At 46.7% G+C, this 24,569-nt stretch overlaps 1 protein-coding gene across 1 annotated transcript in view; it reads right to left on the reverse strand.

Moving 5' to 3' along the window:
• Positions 1-24,569, reverse strand: part of RAB22A (RAB22A, member RAS oncogene family) — a 711,558-nt gene that overhangs the window by 165,322 nt on the left and 521,667 nt on the right. Inside the window, exon 6 of the mRNA XM_069651074.1 lies at positions 16,598-16,707. Within this exon, the coding sequence (XP_069507175.1) occupies positions 16,598-16,707 (110 nt within the window). The remainder of the gene's footprint in view (positions 1-16,597; positions 16,708-24,569) is intronic.

Below are 24,569 nucleotides of genomic sequence, written 5' to 3' on the forward strand. Positions count from 1 at the left end.
TATGGAGTTTTATTTATATGACCCCTTAAATGTCTCTCGCCATTGCAGGTCCGGTATGTAGATAAGGTAAGCGAGAAGAATGCCGGAGCTCGTGAAGGCACGTAAGTAAAAGAATGTTATTCGAAGTTAAATGCACTTCTTAATGTCTCTTTTCCCTTTCGAAGTTAAATGCACTTCTTAATGTCTCTTTTCCCTTTTTCAGGTAGCCGTAGCAGTCGGCGTGGGGATGGACGCCGAGGTACGTGCCAGAGAATGGGCAAGCCGATGACAGCTAGAAGGCACGTGAGTAGTGATGGCGTACTGTGCCCCTAATGATGTCCTTCTTGTTTTAGCAGGTGCGGACAAACAGCGCCTGACGAAGATCGAGGCGTACGTGGCACAGGTGAGCAGAATAATCACGGAGGTTCACTAACCAATGTCCTTTGTTTCCGCAGGATTGCCGGAGTATGAAGAGTGCGGCACGCGGCCTCAGGATGCTCCGATGGACGAGGTAAGTGCTGCGCTGGTTTTGTCTTGTCCTAACCTGGTGTCCTTGTTCTCTTTCAGACACTGCTGAAGACTGAAGACTGATCTTCCGGGAGGTGAGAGTGAAGATTTCTTATTCACAGATGCAGAAGCTGAAGATTCTCTGGAGCTGACACGGTGAGCGTCCTGCTGCTAGTGCAGAATAACGCGAAGCACGTTGCACTGATCGGGTGTGGTTTAAATAGGCCACTGGAGTGCTTAGGTGTCTCCTTCCACAGCCTCGCCCAGACAAGAAAGAAGTTCCAGCTTCCAGAACAGTTCCAGTATCCAGTCCCAGGGAGTGGTGCTGGCCACACCCAGAAGGTAAAGTAGTTCCAGCCAGGAATGGATGAGGATATCATCCTACAAGTAAGTGAGCAGCATGGTCGGCAGCAGGTAGGTCCACCCAAGCACCATTCCTCTCAATATGAGCCCGGCGCTTCCTGTGCCGGGACTGGGTTCCCTTATGAGCCTGGCGCCACTGGCGCCAGGACAAGGTCCAAAAGGCCCCTGTGGGGACCGGCTGGTGCCTGGAATGGAAGTTGTGACCCTGCTTCCAAGGATGTTGGGCTGGGTCTGACTCCTTGGAGACAGCGGTCATGACAAGTGTACACCTGATCCATGAAACGTTGGAAGACCGCTGGAGCATTGGTGAGCCCAAAGGGCATGACCAGGTACTCAAAGTGACCAAAGGGCGTTCTAAAGGCGGTTTTCCATTCATCTCCTTCCCTAATACGGATCAGATGGTAGGCACCGCTGAGATCCAGTTTCGCAAAGACTACAGCTCCTCTCACTGCTTCCAGGATGTCTGAGATTAAGGGCAATGGGTAACAGTCCTTCAGGGTACACTGATTTAACCTGCGATAATCGAGACAAGGCCTAAGCTCCTTGGTGTCTTTTTTAGGAACGAAAAACAACAAAGGTCCTGCTGGTGATTTGGAGGGTCGTATAGTGCCATTTTCAAGGTTGGTATCCAAGTATTCACGGAGGGCTCTCTTTTCCAGTTCGGATAAAATGAACATTCTTCCAAAAGGAATCACGGCGGAGGGTTCTGTGTCAATAGCACAATCTTCAGGTCTGTGAGGTGGTAGGGCCTGAACTATAGCAGTTGAAAACACATTGGTGTAGTCCTGATAGGCCCTAGGAACCTGGATGATATTTGATACCGTGAATGGCCCTTGCTGGTCTGACGGTGTACCTCCAGAAGATGTCGAAGAGGAATCCAGGGATAGACAATGAGACATACAATGCTCTGAACCTAGGAACAAGGAACCTGCTGCCCAGTTAATGTATGGGTTGTGCTTTTGTAACCAGGGCATACCCAGCACCATTGGGTAGTGAGCAGACTTAATGATGTCAAACTTGATCGACTCTCGATGGTGATTTATCGAGAGTTGCAACTCCTGGGTTTGTAGAGTTATGAGTCCAGAAGAAAGGGGTCTTCCATCAATCGCCTCTAAAGGTTGCGTTATGCCTCGAGTTTCATTAGGGAATGTGCTGGGCAGTGACCCAATCTTGATCTATAAATATCCCCATGGCTCCACAATCCACCAATGCCAAAATGGGGTAGGTTTCATTCTTAGATGGCGATAGAAAGGCCTGTAAAAACACCAGATTATTTTGTCCAGGAGAGTTCAAGGATGGAATAGACGTGGAGCAAACATCTCTCTCCCGAAGCTGCGCTCCATCTAGGATCGGGAGCTGGCATTTCCCGAATGCCGTGGAGGGGCTAATGGACACTCTCTCACTAGGTGTTTATCTGAGGCACAATACATACAAAGCCCAGTATGAATCCGTTGCATTCTTTCTTGCGGGGATATGGGTCCGTGAAAGGCCCCGAGTTGCATGGGTTCAGGTTCATTAGCAGGGGTAGGAGCGTGCTCAGCCTTCGAGGAAGTTTCCATTGAAGTCTTTTGGAAGGACATTCTGGTCTTCTCTGCCTTCCGTTCCTAGATACGGAAGTCTATCTGTAGAGAGAGATCCATGAGAGCCTGGAATGTGCCTGACCGAGCCACTCTGGCTAGCTCATCTTTTATCTCTTAATTTAGTCCTCTTCGAAAAAAAGGGTAAAGCAGGCTTCTGAGGAACAATCCGCTTCTTTGGCCAATTGCTTAAAGCGTGTCACATATGTCAGCATGTCTTGGGAACCTTGTTGGAAATGTAGTAGGCGTTCCTGGGCACTATACACCTGTTCTGGGCTGTCAAACATGGTCTTTAGAGCCTGTATGAATCCGTCGTAGTCATCCAGGAGGGCATCCCCAGAATTAACTAAGGGTGTGGCCCAGGTCAAAGCATTCCCAGAGAGATGCGAAATCATGAAGCCCACCTTTGCCCTGGGGGTGGAGAAGTAGTAGGGCTTGAAGGGGAAATGGACTAAACACAAGTCAAGGAATCCGCGAAGGGTTTTTGAAGAACCGTCGTATTGATCAACTACTCCGCCCAACAATACACTTTCCTTGGTCGCAGAATCCCCGGACAAGACTAATTGTTTTAGCGTAGCATTCTCAGCCTTAAGACTCTGCACTTCCGTTGTTAACTCCTGCATGCCGCGCATAAGATCTTGAAGCGCCGCCTCCATGTCTGTCTATTTTGGTTCGTTGGTGTCTCAATCTGTCACAGGTTTTCCCCCCCTTCTCACCTGTTGCTGTTGTTTACTGGAGCTCCTTGAAGGAGTTTTCTTGCGTACAGTTAGGGTCTTCTACAGCCCCGTGTGGGCTTCTTCGGGTTCCAGCGTGTGATCGGCGCTTCGACTCCTGGAACGTTCAGTATGTCTGGGAAATCCAGGAAATTATTATGTGTACTCGAGATGGGTACACGGAGGTCCAGGATACAGGAGGTAAGGAAAGGAAGGGACTGAAGGAGGAAGAACAAAGGGTCCAGGAACCGGGAACAGGTAGTCAGCGAGAGCGAACTACGGCAATGCACGTCTAGCCACTGCAAGCTGTAGCGTTGAGACGCGCGGGCCCGCAGGGGCGTGGCTTCTTCATCGAGTGTGCTACGTCCGACGCGGAAGCTGGCAAACAACGTTCCGTGTCTGTCGGCCATGATGGTAGTACTGCTGAGTGCAGGCCTCGATGTGTCAGGGAACAGGAAGTCCAAAAGGGACGCATCTGACGATTCATGACAGATGTGGCCTTTTGGCAGCTGGTTGATCACTAGCAACTTCTTTTTGTGTAGGGCCCTGAAGGTTTGAAAGTTCTTCAGGGTGCTGGTCCATGAAATCCCCAAAGAAAGCCATTCTCCTCATAACCCTATCAACGCTCTCTGGGGTTCACTCAGTTGATTTGGGAAATCCTGAGGGTGTAAGTGTCCTGTGAGGGTTGAGGCTCCTTGTGATGCATGGCCCTTGAAAGAGTGTCTTTAGAGTGGGAAAGGCTGCTATCTTGGCAGGGTAGACGGCTTGGATGTCAGGGGCGTTGCAGATTTAGTGAATTTCGACGCTTTTGTTTTTGAAGTGTGTGCCCGGGTTATGCTTTTTCATGAGCTCTCATCTTGGACGTAGTGGAGGGGGCCATCAAAGCACCTTGCGATGCATGCCCTTAAGCATGAAAGGTGGTCTGTTTTAGGCGCGGTGTCAGAAACCGACTTTGGCGTCTGTTTCGAAGGCCTGTCTTGCAGCGAACTAGATGGCCCAGATGACAAGGATGATTTAGAGGATCTTTCCTTAGAGACCGCGTAGCTGTCAATGGTCGACGACACAATTGGCGTTCGCCCGTGGAATGTTTGTTTAGTGTGGCATGAAGAGTGTGTGCTTGAGCCACTGGGAGTAGTCTCCGTAACAGCACTGCCTGCCTGCTTAATGGAGTTGAGGGCTCGCACGTGGGAGTCTCTCAAATACTGATCGCCCTCAGCGTCACTTAGGACACCGACGCTGCCATCACTGGATGCTCCCTCCACGTCAATGGAGGCCTCAGACAGCATGGCATGGGTGGCCTAGCCTTTTGTTGCATGGTCCTTTAAAGTTTTACGGCTGGGCTGAGGCCCAGTGAGGCCTGTGCAGGCCGCAGTCAGTGTCCGCCGAGGCGACTGTTTGGCTTGTCGTCGATGATGGCTCGGTCTGTCGAAAGCCACAGAAGATCTTGCGGCGAGCGATGGACGGTTAGCGAAAGAATAGCAAGAAGTCTACAAGTTAATTTTCTGTTAATCAAAAGGCATCAGCCTGAAGGAACTCCGCAATTAGCGTCGGACTACGATGGCGAAATAAAACAATCTGAGGGACATGTGAATTACATTTGGTACAGTGGACTTCACACTAGGCATAGTATTACTGACATGCCCAGTCGACGTCCCTTTTTGAGTTTCGAAAACAACTCATGTAATCCTCTGCGACTACCACTACATGTCACCCTTTGCATAGCATGCGATCCACAAGCCTCAGAAATATACATAATACATACTCACTTTAATCGTATTTCTGATGCTTTTATCCGCTTAGATTTACATGCTATGCATAGGCAGACATCTAGTGGTAGTAGCAGAGTATTGCAGGGCTTGTTTTTTGAAATTCAAAAAAGGGAGGTTGACTGGGCGTGTTTGTAATACTATTCCTAGTGCGACATCTTTTGTACCCATGGTCCTTCACGCGTCAGGGTAACTCAGATTGTTGTGTTTCCGACATGAGGGTGCATGAAGTGTTTGTGCGAGTATAGGAAAGCTAAATTAGAAAAGTAATCATAGAAACATCCTTGCACTTTCAAGCTCCAGGAAACAAGGGGGCATGTGAATCTAAGCAGATACAAGCATCTCAAAAACGATTACGGTGAGTAATGTATGCCTTCTGAGGCTTCTGGATCTGCTTAGATCACATGCCATGCCAAGATTAGCAAACAGTTCCTGGAGATAGAGGTGGGTTGTGATTAGTTACAGTGGCAAATAGATGTTTTACTACCGCTTGTCCCACCGGTGAATCTGCTTTAGAGTGTGCATTGGCAGTAATGCTGAGTAAAGGTATGAATGGAACTCCAAGTAGCAGCCTTGCAAATTACATCTAAAGGAGCATTTGCAATGAATGCTGAAGTAGCCCCTGTTCCTCCTGTAGGGTGGGCTCGAGGTGTAAAAGGTAAAGTCTTTTTTGACGGTGAGTAGCAAAGCTGGATGCATTTCACTATCCATCTGGAAATAGCGTTTTTAGAAACATGATCCTCTTCTCCGACAATTGCTATGGAAACTGAGTTGATCGGTTTTCCCTCAGTGGTTTAGTTTTGTTTATGTAGTACAAGACCAACCTCCTTACATCTAGCATGTGGAGGCTCTTTTCTGCTGAATTTGAAGGATGTTGGAAAACAGTTGGAAGTTCAATTGATTGATTAACATGGAACTTAATTATGAATTTTGGCGAAAATCTAGGATGTGTTCCAAGAACTTCTCCTTGTGGATAATAAAAGGGTCTTGTACTAAAAGTGCTTGCAGTTCACTAACTCGGCTTATGGAAGTGATTGTCACAAGAAAAGCAGCCTTGTAAGTTAAATGCTTCAGACAGGCTTTGTGCATAGGTTCAAATGGTGGACCTATGAGTTTTGGGAGTACAACATTGAGATCCCAACCTGGTGGTGGATTAGAAATGGGAGGGTATACTCGCTTTACTCCTTCCATGAATGCTTCGATAACTGTTGCTTTAGATCTTGATATCTTGTTTTGGGAACAAGTGTAAGCAGACAGAAATATCTCGCCTATATGAGCTTCTGGGGACTAAGGTGGGAAAAGAACTACTGCAACTGAGGCGAGACTGGGAAGAGGAGGTGGGAGAACCCATGTCGGAGGGGCAATGGGGCAGAGCCCAAAGGTATCACAAGATGGTGTCCCAGAATGCGAGGCTTCAGCAGATTCAATTATACGTCACTCATAGAGCATATATGACCCACAGCAGAATCGCCAAGTTCGGAGGCCTGGTGGAACAGAAATGCCCTTGGTGCGGGGAGGAGAAAGCTGGGATGCTACATATGTTTTGGGCTTGCCCGGAGGTGCGAAGATTTTGGACAGAGTTGAAGATACGCTTAGCGGGAAAAGGGATTACGCTGGAGGTGGAGTCTGCTTGAGCCTGCATGCTTGGGGGTTTTACCAGACCATGCAACCTGAAGCACATTAGTAAGATGAAGGACCTGGCCTACATCCTGGCTAAACTGAGAATTGCAATGTGCTGGAAAGCGGCCCAACGGCCTAGAATTGAGATGTGGTGGGCGGACCTCATGAAGTGGGCGGAGGCAGAAACGGCTGCCTGGTATGAAGCAGTCAGTAGGGGGGGGGGGAGGTGGGACCCCTAATAGCGTGGAGACAATTGGTGGCCACGATGGTGGGACCCTCCCAGGCCGACCATAGTGACAATGACACGGAAGAACTACTGGAAGCAGATAAGCAGTACGATGACACGGAAGTAGGGGCTCGAGTTAACGGGGTGGGAGGGGGAAGGACCGAAAGGCTTAATATGTAATACAAATTGAAACATGATGTCCTCATTGTTTGTAATGTTGTTTATAAAGTAATAAAAATGATTTAAAAAAAAGTGTAAGCAGACAGGGCTGCCAAGTGTACTTTGATAGAACCGAAAACTAAACCTGAGTCTAATAGGTAAGGCATAACGTGAAGTATGTGCGATGGAGAAAAGCCAATTGGATTTATGTTACGAGACCTGCACCAAATGACACATCTTTTCCATTTAAGTGTCTTGTGTTAGGTTTCTATGCTTCTTTAAGGATCTCCATGCACCTTCTTTGACTTCGGGAGCAAAGCGGTCAAGTTTAGAGTAGGAGGGTATGGGTTGAATGTCATCCCCTTGTGTTGGGACAGCATGTTGATTGGGCACGGAAGCTTGATTGGTTTGCACATTGCGAGTTTGTATAAGCGTGGAAACCATGCTTGTCCCACCCACATTGGAGCCATTAGGATTAGCATGACTTTATCTTGGTGCATCTTGTGCACTATTTTGTTCAGTAGTGGTGTTGGAAAAGCGTAAGCAAATTTCCCAGATCCTTTTGCTTTGTTGCAAACAAGTCTAGATAATGCCCCTATTGGATGAAGATATTGCTTAAAATATATTTGTGACTCGTTGTAGACTTCTGCTCAGTGTGTCTGCTAGTGAGTTGTGACACTAGGAACATGTTTTGTTTGAACAACCATTTCCAAATCTTTTGGGATACCTTGGACAGACTAGGAGAGTGTCCCGTCCTGTTTGTTTAAAACGAACATGGCAGTGGTACTGTCTGCTAGGACTAGAACTGTTTGCTCTGCTAGATGGTGTTGAAACAGGACTGCTAGCAATTCTAGTAGGTTTATGTGGTTTTTTGCTGTTTGTGTCAAAACGCTGTGTGCAGTATGATGCAGGTAATGAGCTCCCCATCCTGAGAGTGAGGTCTCTGTTGGGAGTGGCTTGTACTGGTGGGTTGCAAAAAGTTTCCCCTTTTAAACATGCTGTCTTTTGTCCTCTGGGCTAGAGCTTGTACTAAGGTTATCAAAACAACCACTAGATCGTCCCACTGACCGCTTGCCTGGGACTATTGTTTTGCTAGCCACTCTTACATTGGGTGCATGAACAGCCGCGCGTGTGGTACAACAAATGTATGAAGCCTTCATCCCAAGCAGGCGCATTGCCTTGCACACGGTTATCTGACGACCGGCTATGCAGTGAGGTACTTGAAATAACATGTTTTGTACTCACTTGTTTGAGGAGAAACTAACTCCTCTTGAGTCTTTATAATTGCTCCCAGGGTTTGTTTTACCTGACTGGGGATTAGACTCGATTTTCCTCATTGATGGAGAACCCCAATTGGAACAACAGATTGATCCTTTGGGTGTTGCGTTTACAAATGTGTGACGTTTCCAGTTATGAGCCAGTCGTCTAGATAAGGGTACACTGGGATTTATTCTCTACATATGTGCACTGCTACTACTGCTAGTACCTTTGTGAGCACCCTTGGCTCTGAAGAAATTCCGAAGTGTTAGCCAGAGTTTGTATGCAGTACCCTTTGGGACCACTACACACAACTAGGACTACAGGTGTAAACCAAACCAACCTTTGGTATATGTCTGTACTGCACAGTTTTTGGTAGCAAGCGGAGCAGCCAGGCTTATCTCAAGAGGGAATGTGAGCTTGTAAGGGTGTTACACAAAGGTCTACAATGACAAGCATTCAGAGAGACACTTATACTCAAGGTTTCTTGGTAAAACACTTATTAATTTATTCCACAATCATTTATAAAGCATTCACTAAATGAGGCAACCAATACCACACAAATTATACTACAACACTGGTTACTAAACAGTTGAACTCCCTTGAAGTAGGAGCAAAATAGCATAGAAGTAGGAGCAAAAAGAAATAAGTTAATAAAACGAATATTACAGTTACTCTAAAACAAATAGTTTGAGTTCACCAGAGGAGTGGATTCAATGCAATAGGTAGGCCAAAGTCAATGGGCTGGTATCTTGTATAAGTAAAAACTGGTCTGGCATTTAAACAGAAAAGTTTTTGCCACGGTTCTTAGAAGTAGTTCACGGAAGAAAGGTTAATATGTCGGGTCACAAGGTGACTAGGTCTGCAAGTTGCCAAAGTTCCACGAACCTTTGCGGTGAGAGGTAAGTTTTCTCGGTCGGGTTTTCACAGTACCTTATATTGAAAAAAAGATTTAGGTGAAGACTTCTGTTCCTGCAGATCTCGCTGTTCCTGAGCCTCAGTCGTGGAGACAAGAGGGAGGACGTCGGGGGACTCCTGCACTGCACGGGGATGGGTTACAAAGCTGGCAACTTGTCAAATCTTCGATTCCGGTTGCTGTTTTTCAAGTGCACAAGCTGGTGTCCTTCTCCCTGGTTAATCCTAACCAGCTCCGAGAATGGTATCCAGGTGGCTTTCGAGTTGATTGGTCCCACCAACTCAAAGGAAGAAGTCGTCCTTGAAGGGCTTATCTGTCGAGATGAACTTGGCGATTCGGACCTGCAGCAGGGCTCCACCGGGCAAACAAACGGTCCAGTAGTTGCAGCAGCCGTCCTCTTCCAGCTCGTCTTTGGTTCTTTCATTACAGTGGTCGACCCTGCCTTCCAAGCCAAGAGACTCGCCTTTAAAGCAGTTTTCTTCCATTCTTTCCAGCCTAGCTGTAACTCAACCAGAAGGGTGGCTGTCCTTGCTGGACAGTCAGCCAGCCAATCACGCCAGAGTGCATTTGGGTCTCCTAGGAGACTAAGCACAGGGAGTTTCGGGCACCTCCCTCACTTCCTGCCCACCCCAGACACTCAGGCGCCAGAGGCGGTCTTCAATCCTGAAGCCCGCCAAAGGCATAGAAACAAAGGGACCAAACCTAGTTTGGCACGCAGAGACAAACACTAGAAGGACCTTTCCAAAAAGAATTGGTGAAAAAAGAAAACCGGGACCCGTTTAGACAAAGGGGCTTAAGGCGCAATCTTGAAAAACACGGCTCCCGCGATTTTTAGCTACCAGTGTTCGCGGTGGGGAAAAATTATGGTAGTTTGTTTTAAAACCACTGCCACCAGCCACTTCGATAGAAAAGGGTAGAATTTGACAGCTACATGAGTTTGTAGACACAGGGGATACTAGGTAACCCATCCAGCGCTCTATAGGAAGATAGTCTGTAGTGTGTGCTGGGTCTAGGAATTTAAAAAGACTAGTAAAGTCAATTTAACCTTACATTCTCTGGGAAACAGTAGTTCATCCCAGATAAGGTATTTAAACCTTTAGGAAGTCTAAAAAGACATACCTGTGTCACTGCACTGAGGGTGCTGTGTAACACATGAAAAGATGCCTATGGAGTTATCTTAAAACACCATAATCAAAGAACACAAGAGTAAAACACACATCAAAATACATGAAAGAGTGGGGGTAAAAAGGCTCACACTCCTTCCGGGTAAAAAAAATCAAGTCCTCAAAATCCAGCAAAGTTGCTGGGGGTCTCCAAGGTGAAGGGAATTAGCACATTTATGAGAATTCTCCCTAACAAGGGCGCCCAGTGAATTCTTTCTTTGGCACAAGAAACTATGTTGAATAGATACCCTTGTTTACCTGGTCTCCTGAGACAAGTTCAATTGCGCCTTTCTGCAGTAGGGACTTAATTTCTTCAAGAATAATGTATTTCGCTTGCGGTGACGCCTTCCGGTGTTTTGGAGGATGGTTCGGTTTCTGGACATTTGATGCAGTAACCCCCTGCCACTGTGGATAACACCCACTGATCTGGTGTGATCCGCCCCCTCCCATGCGTGGGTAAAGTGGCAAATGTGACCTTTGACTGAAGTTGCATGGGAGGAAACCTGTATTGGTGTGTCATTGTTTAGAGGCAGGGGAGCCTCTGGTGGCGGAGGCTCTGGCCCTACTTCTTGACCTTTCGTATCCTCTTTGAAATGTGGTTCGGTAGCTGGTGGACTGACCCTGTGTGTTGCCCCAGGAAGAGGATTGTCCTTGATTATGTTACATAGATTGTGGGTAACCTTGCCTGCGAAAGGAGTGTCTGGTATTGAACACTCCCCGTTTGTTATCTGGCCCGGCTCCTCCTTGGCACTCTTTAGTGCATCATCGACTGTCCTGCCAAACAGCACATTAGGTTCTATTGGCATATTTAAAAGGGTGGATCAGGTTTCCAATTTGATTTCCGACTGTCTTAACCATGCATCCATTTTTATCAGGGTGCTTTCTGCTTTAATGCTTCCAACATTATCTGCTACTTCTAAATTCTTCTTTAGGATGCAGCTAGCAACCAATCTTCCACCTGTGATGGTTTTGAGAAGTTCAGATTTTAAGGGCTCAGTAGCAGTAATCATTTGTTGTTGTAGTGTAGCCCAGAGACATAGCAGTTATAACTGGCAAGTAGGGTGGTATTATTGACAATCCGGGTTTGGTATGCCGCAGAGGATGCTACTTTCCTGCCAAATGTATAGATTTGCGTACTTTCCTTGTCTGGGGTGTGCTTCTGCAGAAGATCACTGCCTGCTCTTTTTCACGTGGTACTTACCACTAAGGAAAAGAGGGGGGAGAGGGTTGTTGCCTTTCTTTTTAACAGAAGGTTCTATGGTAATGGGAAGAATTTAGTAACATGGGTATCCTATCTTTTTGGAAAAATGTAATATTAGTTTCTGGTGCAGCAGGGTAGAGTCTCTAGGCCGCCAGAGACTCTAAAACCATCATACAAACATATGCCTGTTGTCGTCAACAGGGAACCCTGTTTGCACTCTGAAAGGACATAAGTCCAGTGAGGTTTTTAGGAGTAAGGAAGAGCTACTAGTAAAACTTAACTCCATACACCATAAGAGTAATGCAATAAAAGCAAACAAATAGAATTCTTGAAAAAGGACATTAAAGTTTTCATACAAGAAAATTATCTTTAATGTTGTCAGGGTGCAAAACCCACCCTCAATCATCCTCTGTTGTACTATAGCATATGTATCAATCACCTAGTACACATTAAACAGAGTTAAAACTATCCAAAGAGCTCAGATGTTGTGTAAGCCACAACTATAGCCAACGCGTTTCGGAATATACATCCATCTTCAGGGCTTTGAGACTAATTGTTCCAATCTTTTTCAGGTAGAAAATCAGCTTATGTTAAGTCGTACACCTGGTGAAATAACAGGTGAAAATGTTTTAAGTAACTATACAAGTGTTGTCTAATGTCCATTCAATACCACTAAGGAACCAGGTTTTAGTTGACCCGGATATAGAGGAGGGTCAGTTGGAGCAGACTTGAATTTCTTTTTTGATGCAGGGTTTAGTTTGGGAGTAACTAGAGATTATTGAATGGGTTTCAGTATAGACTGTGGAAGGGGAATACACTGGGCCACATTTTTCGTCCCCTAGAATGTCATCCACAAAAAGTGTGTCTTGTTATGTCTCCTGCATATCGATTTTAAAGTGTTGGGCAGCTTTAATTATCAATTCATTGTATTGAAATGGACAATCAATAGGTGAGTCAGCAATAGGCTGATCCTGGCCTTCTGGGGATGGCATTATGTGCATGTCGGAATCATCACCATCATAGAACTGATTCTGGTCATACTGATCTCCTTGTGATATTTGGTCACCCTGATGGGAAGAGTCAACAACGTACAGGTCGTCTGAGGTGTCCTGACTTTGACTATTAAAGGGTTGGGGTGGAAAAGTGCTAGGTGGTGCTAGGCTGTCTAGTCTCTGTACCTTGGAACGTGGTTCCCCACATGCCTCCCCACTGTGGCGTTGCAGTATCCTGTGGGTGTAGGAACTAGTCTGGATGCCTGTCCATAAAATTGAAAAAACAAAGAAATTCTTTTCACCCCTTTTCAAACTTTTCAGTGGTCCACTCTGTGGATCTTGGAAAGGGGTCTGACCCAGAGGGAGAGGGTTCTGGGTGAGAAGCCTGTTTTGTGTGGTGTAAAGGCTCTTTCAGAGTGTCTTGAGAGGCTGTATAATATTTTTTGTTGCGATTTGTGATTGTCGGGCATCAACATATTTGCAGATTGTCATTTTACTTTTAAGGAGCGTTTTGGGGATGTGTTTTTGAATCAACTGTTGCATTTTCTACAGGCTTAAAGTGTGCAAAGAGGTCTCATCCAATGTATGATCTTCGGCACGCGAAAGAAGGGCCTTTTTTGGAGCAGCGTCGACAACTGGCCTACTCTGTTTGGGAGTTCTGTCTTGTGGTGATTGCGAGCGCGAGGACCCAGAGTAGAGTGGGCATTTTGATCTTTCTTCCTCCCTTGACACTGCATGGTCATGTTTTTAAGACGGCATACAGCTCTGGGTTGTGTGCTTGGTGAGTTTATGGGTATGTGTGCTTTTGCTGCTGGGTGTCGTCTCCATTACAGGGTTGTCTGCCTGCTTCTTGGAGTTAGGGGCCAGCACACGGGCAACCATGGAACCCTGATCGTCCTCGGCATCATTGTGTGCGCTGTAGCCCTCTTCGTCGGATTAGCCTGTAATGTCAATGGAGGCTTCAGCCTGCATGGCGTGGGCAGCCCAGCGCTTGGTACTGCGATCCTTTAAAGTTTTTTGTTTGAAAAGTTGCCAAGACTTGCAATGCTTTACATTGTGTTCCCATGGGAGACAGTGTTTTCACACACGGTGCATGTCCTTTCAACGGTACTTGCGATTGCAAGAGGGACAACATTTAAAAGGAGTGTTTTCCATATTTAGATGGAAAGGCAGCATGATGGATAACGGGAAGTGGTGTGAGGGGAATAGGCATTCTCTAAAATGCGAAGAGTAGATGTCCGCCCCCCATGCTCCCTACTGTGATAGGCCAAAGCCCGGTGAAGACCCTTGCAGGCCAAAGTCAACAGTCATGGAAACGAGGATACCTCTTTGATGCACGTAACTGGAGCCATCCGTCGAGTGTCGCCGAAGGTTGTTGATGGCGAAAGGCAAATAAAGGTTGGAACAGCAATATAACATTTAACTTTGCAATAATAAAGGCGTACAGCCAGGAATCTCTGCAACATGCGACAGATTATGATGGCGGAAAAATAAAAACAATCTCAGTGACCCTGACGCCTGAAGGGCCATGGGTATAGTAGACGTCACACTATGGAGCATTACAAACACACCTGGTTGACGTACCTTTTTGAATTCGAAAACAAGTCATGCAATACTCAGTGACTACCACTAGATTTGCTCTCTCACTTTCTCTCTGTGTGTCCAGTCTAGAATTAACTTTTGCACACTTGATCCTTTGTACATCCATTACGAACTCTATCTTTGCTACTTCAGCATAATGACCTGCAGCATCTTGTTCATCTCCTAGTTCCAAAACCTCAGACTCCTTTGCAGAATTCCAACAAGCATGATTTGCCAAGCTTATACAATGAAACCTTGCTTCTTCAGAACTGTCGTCTGTGTGTGGAACTGCTATGTCAACTCTGGCTTTCATCTTGCATACTACACTCCGCAGGTAATGTAATCTTTGGGGTAGATTGCTCCTTCAACAAAAGACCAGCGACCGCCAAGCCAACTGAGTTGCAGCTCCAACCTCCTCTTCTGATAGACAGGGAAGATCTAGACTGGACAACTTCCTCCCCTGGGCTGGTGGGACCAAAGAGTCTAGAGACTACCTGCATTTTCAACCATCCCTCTAAGAGCTGCGGTCGTCCTGGGCTGCAATTCCCCCATATCCTGGGACCTGGACCAATTTGCTGTGCATGGTCTCCTGAAGCGTGGTTTGGGCTGGAACTTAGTGTGCATCCTGCTGCACCTACTACTCTTTCCCGCTCTGAGACATCGCCCCTTCCAAGTTAGGGACTGAGAAACCAAGAGAAGTCTGCTATGTGACAACTGTTGCAGAACCGACGCCCTTGTCGAGTCCCAACAAGCCAGTATTGTGAAGATTGTCTGCAGGACGTCCCATTGCAAGAAGCTGACCTTCTGCTATTGCCAAAAGTTGCTTCTTCAGCCTCCAGGCCAAGAATCTAAACAGGAGCTGCTGTCACCTCACCTGGAGACCCGCCAGTGACGACATTATTTCTTCATGAAACAGTACTGTCCTGCTCCTAGGTACTCACCTGGGTGTCTGCTTTGTTTAATCGGACGCCTCCTAAACTTTGAGACACATTGGGGTGGACAACCTAACTTATCCCAGGCCTAAGGACACTGGTCTTTTGGTCTACAATCCTCCAGGGGGTCTGCCTGACCTCTCCGAACTACTGTTTAACTAAACATTTTACCTACCAGCAGCATAGAAGCAGCATAGAAGAATCCTGCTATGTTGACAACTTTGACATCGTCTGCCTTTCTTTGGGTGAACCAGGGCCCCATGGCAGAATAACAGTGTTCCCATTGACCGAGACTCTCATTCCCAGATAGGGCTGGACTCTCTAAAGTATAGGTTGACTAAACGTACTTACCAGTATCTGTGTTGCTTACTTTAAAATGTTGGTTATAAGAAATGTGACAGGGCAGCCCACCACAAAGAACCACGCTTACTGCTAAAGTCAGGTTTCAGGGCTGTTTATTAAACTTAAATCATCAGAATGGCTGATTTCTTTTCCTCTTCAGGTTTTCCATATGTGCTTCATGAATAATTACTTTAACATCTCTACTAATCACCGACTTGGCAATAAAGGTTTGCACGCCCTGTACAGCTACTGTAATTTACATGTTTGATCAGCCCACGGTCTTCCGAAGGGCGCTCATACACCACAGTGCTTCGAGGCCATATCAATGTCAGTAGGCGCTATATAAATCTAAAATAACGTAGCGGGTTATGTAACCCATGGTGCCATATTTTTCAGGCCCAGTCTGGAGCTAGCAGAATCAACATGGTCCCAAACAGGCACAATCTCCTGAGAAGCAGCGTAATGACAGGGATGGGCGGGAACGCATTAAGGTCGTCGAATGTCCATTCGACAGTGTGCATTCCCCGGAGCTCCCCGACAAGGACATTCCCTGGAATGTAACAACTCGCACTTCCTGTTCACACTGGAAGCGAAGGCATCCATTTGAGGAGTTCCCAGAAGGAGAAGATCTCCTCCAGAGCTTGCTGGCAGAGCTCCCATTCGTGGAACACTGAAGCAGGTCTGCTCAGAATGCTTTTTTTTTTATAGACAAAGGTGGCCTACCACAGACAGTACTGAAGACACTAAGCCACATTAAGTTGAAAAGGAAGATATTTATATTGGTAGTGCTCACTTTCACAGGGGAATGGAACAATGCTCCTTTTTTATTCCAAAGTAAAAATCAGCATTGTGAAGATCCACTGACGTTAACAAATGCCCCATGGCAGGACCCCCCCTCCCCCAACCCTCCCCAACAAAAAACACAATAAAGGACTAGTCAAATTCATGTCAACCAACAGTGCACAAACAAATTGTAGATTTTTAAACAAAAGTCTGAAAACACACAAAACCGCAATTGTGAATGTTAGAGAAAGAAAAATGCTATTTTGTCTTATTGACCGTTCTAATGCATACAACTTTTAGAAGAGCTTTGGGATGATTAGCTGATTAAGTAAAGCTAAATAAAAAGACCATGCAAAGAATACCTAAACGGACAAATGAGGGTACTAATGTTTGCAAAGGGTGAGGCAAGCAAGGTGTTGCCCGAGACAAGTGGGCACTCTTTAGAAGGACACAGTCTTTATCAGATAGTCAAAAATATCTAGTGAGAAAAACAAGGTTATAGAACAGCATTTATACTCACTAATTTCTATAAACAGCTCATTGATATTGATGGCATGTTTGGCACTCGTCTCCACAAATATTGCATGGATTGAATCTGCATAGTCTTTAGCATCTTTTTCCAAGACTTCTCTAAAAGAGAAAATAGTTCATTTACTATGTCACAACTTAGTATCTCGGGCTTGCATTCATTTTTTGTACACTGAGATTCCATGCATGTATGCAAGTGCCATCTCTCTGCAGAGTTGGGGTAGATCTTTCTTCAGCAGGAGCCTCCTTCTGGAACGGCCTCCCTGACCATCTCAGACGTGAACCTGGATTTCCTTTAGGTTCAGAAACTCTTCAAGACCTTCCTCCCTCTCCCCCTTCCTTGCCAATACCCTCCTGCTGATATGACTGGCTGCCTGGACCCTTCTGAGTCATAGGAGACCCCCCCCCCGACCAATCTGTATCAGCACCCAGCACTTGCCTTCGGGCACACTTCCCTGATCAGACTGCTGAGTCTCGTTCACCGGCCACCCCTCCTTGCGCTACCTGACCCTCACCCCATCACTCATAGCATTTGCCCACTCATCCCTTCCCTCCTGCATCTACCCTGCCCCTCCCCTTAACTTTACCCTCACCGTGCCCCTCCACCACCCCCCCTGCATTTCCGGTTTGCTGCATTTGCACAATGCAAAGGTCACAAGGCCTAGTAGGACTGTTCATTGTTGTTCATCCTCCTCTGTTCCCTTCCCCCTTGATCTTGTGGCGCCTGGAAACACTTTCTGCTGTATAGGCGCCGTACAAATGTTCAATAAATAAAATAAAAATGAGGAACCTGCGACGTCCTAGGCAGCAAAGTGAGAAAAAGGCGCTTTCAAACAATGACCTTGGCTTCTTGTGTCAGGATCATAGATGCGATGGTCCAAACAAATGTCTTTCAGTTAATGTTCGAATAAAACTTAATTGAAAGCTTTTTAAAAAAGGTATCGCGGCTGAAATACCTATAACAATGAAGATTATGAAGCAGAATTTAAGCAGATCTAATGAAAGTAAAACGTGAAACTAATGAAGGCATGAAACCTGGGCTGGTTATACACAACATTCATCCCTCAATAGTACAGTGGGAGAGTAAACAAAGCTTTCCTGTCCTTTATCACCATTACCCACCCAGAGAACCAGTGATGAGGTCAACAGACCAGTCGTATTCAGACGCAAGTTATCAGAAGATTAAAAAAAAAGAAAAAAAAAAAGAATTGAGGCATACTTTCGTGGTAATTGCTCCAGCTAGGAAAACCCAGATTTGCCAAGACTATGCTGACCTTCCTACAGTTTCGATACAATACTTTCGTAGACGACTCAAACTTTCCATCTGTTCAGGCAGCAGTATCTAAATCCTTTCTACTTGTCAAATGTATTTACTGCAAGGATGCTGCATTTCATTAAACAAGATGTATGGCTTTTCACCCCTCAAAGTTTTTTTTTTTTAAAAAAGTCTTTATTTTATTTTAACATTTAACATGAACTACAACACAACAAACTAACACTGTGACGAACATATAAATGGCACTGCTTGCAGGAAGTCTCATGGTTTCGAAATCCTGGCGCTCACATAGTTCGCTATTGTTAGTGAGAATTCTCAATAGGTGCTAATCCTCTCTACCTTAGGGACCCCCAGCTCTTTTGCTGAACTATGGGACTCTGTACTTTTTAATTCTGTTGGTTTTCTGTGTTTATTTCTTTTGGTTATGGAGTTTTAGCTCCATAGGCATCATCTTTTTTATTTGCGTCACACAGCACCCTCAGTGCAGTTACACAGGGATGTCCTTTAGACTCCCCAAAGGTTTAAATACCTTCTCTGGGATAAACTACTATTTCCCAGAGAATGCAAAGTGAAATTGACTTTACTAGTCTTTCCCAATTCCTAGACCCAGCACACACCATCTTACAATGGAGTGCTGGAGGGGTTACCTAGTATCCCCTTTGTCTAAATACTCATGTAGCAGTCAAATGTTACCCTTTCCTATTGAAAAGGCTGGTGGCAGTGGTTTTACAACAAACTACCATTATTTTTCTCCACCGCAAACACCAGTAGCTAAATCACAGGAGCCATCTTTTTCAAGACGGCGCCTTAAGCCCCTTTGTTTAAACAGGTCCCGGTCTTCTTTTTTCACCATTTGTTTTGGGAAAGGTCCTTCTAGTGTATGTCTCTGTGTGCCAAACCAGGTTTGGTCCCTTTGTTCGTATGCCTTTGGCGGGCTTCAGTACTCGGACGTCTGAGTGTCTGGGGTGGGCAGGAAGTGAGGGTGGTGCCGAAGCTCCCTGTGCATAGTCTCCTAGGAGACCCAAATGCACTCTGGCGTGATTGGCTGGCTGACTGTTCCGGCAAGGACAGCCACCCTGCTGGATGAGTGACAGCTAGGCTGGAATTAAAGGGAGAGAACTGTTAAAAAGGCGAGTCTCTTGGACTGGAAAGCAGAGTCGACCACTGGAACTAAAGAACCGAAGAAGAGCTGGAAGAGGACGGCTGCTGCAACTCCTGGACCCTTGGTTTGCCCGGTGAAGCCCTGCTTCAGGTCCGAATTGCCAAGTTCATCTCGACAGAGAAGCCCCTTCAAGGACTAATTCTTCCTTTGAGTTGGTGGGATCAATCAACTCGTAAGCCACCTGGATACCATTCTCAAAGCTGGTTAGGATTAACCAGGGAGAGGGATACCAGCTTGTGCGCTGTAACCCCTTAAGTGCCAAGGACGAGGTATCTCGTCCTTGACATTACCTCCTGGTTGCCATGGACGAGATAGCTCGTCCTTTTAGGCACTCTTTTGTGAGATCCCTGGAAAGGGATCGCACAAACCTGTAATCCAACCCCCGTGCTATGTGAGGGGGAGGACCCTCCTCACTGCCCGGGGGCTGGATTACCTTCAATTTCACGTTGGCGTGCGTAATGCACGCCGACGTGAAAGTAATTTCTCTGTGGCAGCCATTTCGGGCTGCCGCGGTGAAAAGAGAAGGTAAGCTCCCTTCTCCCTCTCCGGCTGTATTTTAAAGCCAGAGATCGAGGGAGGCGTTGTTGTAAAGGGGAGAGGGCCAATACAAAATGTCAGACAGGCCCACCAATGGGTGGGACAGTAGGTTTAGGGCCCCTTGGGGGCAGAATGGCACACTATTGTGCCCAACTGCGCCAAGGGGACTTGGGTAAACAAAGCAAAAAAGTGAAAATGGTAGACAGCATTTTAGGGGGTGCTGTGGGGCACCCCAAAACACCGGGGAATTTTATAATGGGAAGGGCTGGTGGCCCTCTGCCCCCCCCCCCCACCCAAAATGGATTGGGAGCCATGTCATGCAGCCCTCCCTGGGGGCAGATATCTGCTCCTAGGAAGTGACACCCGACCCCAGGGAGGAGTGCATGACAGCCCCCCCTCTTATTTGCCCCCCCCCCGGATCGCTACATGAGATGGCCTGCCCCTCCATTTGGGGTGGGGATGGAGAGGTGCACCCCCATTTACATTTCTAAATTCCCCGGCAGTTTAGGATGTCCCTCAGCCCCCCCCTAAAGTGCAGCCTACCAATTTCAGTTTTTTTCTTTGTTTACCAAACTTCCATTGGCGCAGATGGGCACATTGGTGTGCCAATCTGCCCACAGGTGGCCCAAAACATACTGCCCCATCCACTGGGGGGGGGTATGTCCGACGTTTTGGGGTGGGCTTCTCCCCCCACCCCAAATGGAGTGTGGGGGGCACCTCATGCAGCCCTCCCTAGGGGCAGATTTTCTGCCTGTAGGAAGGGGCAAATTTGTTTTCACTGGGGGTGGGCGGGTGAGGTTCAGTAGACCACCAGGGATGGCTTTCAAGGGGGGGCATGATTGGAAAGTATGAGTGTAGATTTGTTTTTGCTGGGGTGACCGTAGGCAACACATGTTTGTTTCGTTTACAGCTTTTTCTACGCGAGCAGCTGCAACGTTATGCAAGTACTGTCTTTTATTATTCTATGGTTAGGGCCCACTGTAAGTGGGGGGGTGAGACTGGGGCTGGATTGTTGGTGTTGTGGGTGGGAATGGGCCGTCGGGGCAGATATTTTGGTGGGCTGGGACACAACTGCAGGGCAGGCCACAAATTGCTCCCATGCCAGCAGAACATTGGTGTTTCCCTGGGAACGGATGTCTCCCATGTGGGTTGTCCGTCTGCAAGCCCAGGCTGCACATCTGGCTGTGCTACGTTCCAGATGACACCTCCAGGGAGGAATGGGGATCCTGCCGGGGCTCCCTGGAGCTGCCGCTATGCTTAGGAGTTGCGGCTGCGCTGCATTACAGCTTTTCCCTTCGGGGAGGTATTGGCACACTGCCGGGACTCACTCGTGGGGGGAAGCTGTAACGCAGGCCAAGCAGAGCTCCAGCAAAGTCGGCAGAAATGTCCCTGGACTTGGGCACCCTACTCCCATGTGGGTTTTTGGCGGTGCTTGTGGGCAATACATTCTGGGGAGATTTGCGAAAGTCAGACATCTTTGGATTCCCACGGTTATCCTCTTTTAGGAAATGCATGGGGTTCCCCATTTTCCTTGGTGGCTTGGACACCCTAGGCCCATATCTGTATGGTGTGCGTTTCTGAAAAAATCCTGAAATTCAGCCGTCGGAAAAGACTTGGGGTTAGCCGTGTTTAAGGCTTTCCCCTTGGTGCCCAGGTAGGTGCACCCACACATGAGGTACCGTTTTCGTCGGGAACGCGGAAAGATATGACATTTGTTGTGTTTGCGTGGTTTTCATAACGTTTTGACCCATTTGCTGGTGACCTTTGTCACCCAACCCTTTCATTTCCCGAATGTACCCTACATTTAGTCGCTGCTTTAGGCACCATACACTTTTGTAACCTGCACAAGTCACCTACCCTTGAAAAGGTCTGTCTTCGCTCTTTCAAAAAATGTATGCTTGCCGTTCCTCACTAGATTGTTTTTCCTGATTTACACATGCTAAGTACGTCTGTTCAGGCGCTAAGCATAAAACACCTGTGTACCATGGCTCTGTTTTTGGCTTGTGGTATTGCTTGTTTTGTGAAACACTACAAAAAATGTGTGATTTCCTAACTGCAAGAGTCGGGGGAATGTAGCAGAGCATTGTCTTTCTCAAAATTCATAGAAGCCATTGCCGAACCAAGCCAAACATGTCCATAATAAACTTTTTTTCTGTCATTTTCCCGCTTTTTCCCCAAACTATGTAATTTTCCCCTACCTAGTTGTTGCCTGACATGCGCAAATCACCCCTTCCTAAACTTGGAATTTTATCTACTTTTCAGAAATGTATGCCTTTCTGTCGTCCAATTCAGCTTTCCTACCCTTTTCTTGCATTCCGTCCACACATGTCCAATTGGCAAAAATGGCCAAAATCGCCTACCTCTCACAAAACGGTTGATAAATAACCACATAAAAATATTTTTGTTTTCGTTTCCATTCAACCTGTTCCTGAAAGCCAGGAAATCGGGGAATTCAGCAGAGCAAATCCTTTGTTCCTGGCCCTTACAAGGAAAAAACCACAGGCTTCTTTGTACATCATTTTATTGGCATTTTTTGAAGAAAAAAAACCAAATTTCCACCCTTTTTGGTTATTTTCTCTCACCCCCCTACAGCAACCTAGAATTCCTCAGTGGTGCTACGACCGCCTACATGTGGGGAAAAAAAGGGGCCAAATTTGGCAGAGATATCTCATGTAACAAAAAAGTTACAAGGCACTGAATGGCGACATACCGAAATCACCAAAAATGCCTTGGCGCTGTGGGGTGGGGTGGGGGTTTTCGGGGGGGGGGCCCATGGTACTTAAAGGGTTAACCTACAGCTACTGGAACTGAAGTGAATCCATCTTGTTTGCTTTTTCAACGATCCCGTGCAGTGCAGGAGTCCCCCGACGTCCTCCCTCTTGTCCCCACGACTGAGGCTTAGGAACATTGAGATCTGCAAGGCCTGCCAGGAACCAACGTCTTCAGCTGCATTTTGTTCTTCATACTAAGGTACTGTGACAGCCAGATTGAGAGAACACCACTCTCGCTGTGAAAGTTAGTGAAACTTTCCCAACTTGCAGGCCTAAGCTTGTGACCCGACATATGATTCTTTTTCGCCTAAACTACTTCTGAGAACTTTTTCAAATACTTTACTGTTTGATACCAGAACTGCTCTTTCATATGCAGAACACTAGCCCATTGACTTGAATTGTACTCTTCAGGTGAACTGAAACTATTTGCACTGTCTAACAAGTATATGAGATTTATTCTACTTACCTTGTCCCTTTTGCTCACTTCTAAGTAACTGAACTGCCATTTGGCTCCTATTTCACGGGAGCTCAAACTGTCTCAAAATCTTGGAGTTTTGTATTAAAGTGTATTGGTATATAATAAGTTGGCTTCTTCTAGTAAAATGTTTTCTAAATGATTGTGTAATACATTAATAAGCGTTTTAACAAGAAACCTTGAGTATAAGTGTTTACTTGAACCACTGTGATTGAAAGTCCTCTGTGTAATTACTTGTACTGCTCACATTCACTCTTGAGATGAGCCTGGCTGCTCAGCGTGCTACCAAAAACTATGTGGTAGAGACTTCTACCAAAGGTTGGTTTGGCTAACACCTGTAGTCCTAATTGTGTGTAGTGGTCCCAGAGGGTACTGCATGCAATTCTGCCTAAGCAGCTATCGACCATTTTCAGGTATTCGTTCAGGCTGTAAACGAATAACCGGGTAGCACCGCTAAATGGTTAGACGTCGCTATCAGGGCTCTCCTCTCAGTCGTTCAAGTTTGTGCCCATGCCGTTTGACCCTTCCGGGTCTTCATATGCACTGCTTTCTTTGGATCATAGCATATCTTGCAGGAGTGGGTTCCAAGCAAACAGCTTATTGCTACTTTCTCTGGAGGCTCTCTGTACTGCGCTGGTCCACACCAGTGTCTCTGCCAACGTCCAACTATACAAGTCGGCCCACCATGCTTCTATTCTGGGCCCTGTGTCGGTCTTCCATGCCACGGCAATCCAGCGTTTCGCTAGGATACACATCAAGTCCTTCATCTTTGCTATATGTGTCCTCTGCCCCCAACCCCTCGGGAATAAGCCCAGCCAGCAGCTTTCCAGTGTCCATTTTTGCATTTGCACCCCGCCCATGGCTGCCCTAGCTTTAATGTCTTCCCAAAATGTTTGCATCACCGGGCACCCACAAAACCTATGGAGCATGTCTGCATTTTCCATAGGACATCTAGGGCAGTTGCGAGTGTTTTTGTTCCTCATTTTGGATAGTCTTTTTGCCATGAGGTACGCTCTATGGGTCACAGAGTTGCGCCTGCTTGAACCTTGCATTTCTCGAGACCGTCTTCACATATTTTAGGACCCTCGACCATTCCTGGTCTGTAAAAGGCTTCTTGAGTTCAGACTCCCATTGGTCCCACACCTCTACTTTCTTGCTGTTAACAGTCTTCATGAGCTGTTCATACAGTCTTGATGTCTTATGCCCACCTTCAGAGATGTCATAACACTAATCTAGGTCAAGTTGTTGTTCGTGCTCCTCAGTGAGATCCGGCCACCTCTTTGATGGTCTGGACCATGCTATTGTGCAGCATGAACGGCCCTGTGTGAATTCCGTGGTCTTCCGTGAGGGTGTTGAACTCCACCCATCTTCCCTCCTTCCACAGGTCTCCGATCTGTGCCACTCTAGCTTCCCAGTGTGTCCTGTATGCAGCCAGGGCCTCTGGTCTGTTACCCACAAGTACCACCAGTAGGATCTGCAGGGAGCAGGGTCTTGGGGTCTTTGGACCGTCCACACCCTTTTCCATAGCACTAGCCCCAATGTGAGCAGGGGCGGGCAGTCCTTTGGTCCAGGGTTTCCCCATCCAGATGGGTCCGTGCAGGTAGCAGTTCTGCAGTGCCGGTTGAAATCGTAGTATTCTATTGATTGTTCATCTCCCAGCCATTGGACCACAAATTGCGGTTGCCCTGCAAGATAGTACCTCTCGTAGTCCGGCACGTTCATTCCCCCGGGCATATAGTTCCT

The sequence above is a fragment of the Ambystoma mexicanum genome, chromosome 3p, assembly GCF_040938575.1.
Source record: "Ambystoma mexicanum isolate Mex_15411 chromosome 3p, UKY_AmexF1_1, whole genome shotgun sequence".
NCBI lineage: Eukaryota > Metazoa > Chordata > Amphibia > Caudata > Ambystomatidae > Ambystoma > Ambystoma mexicanum.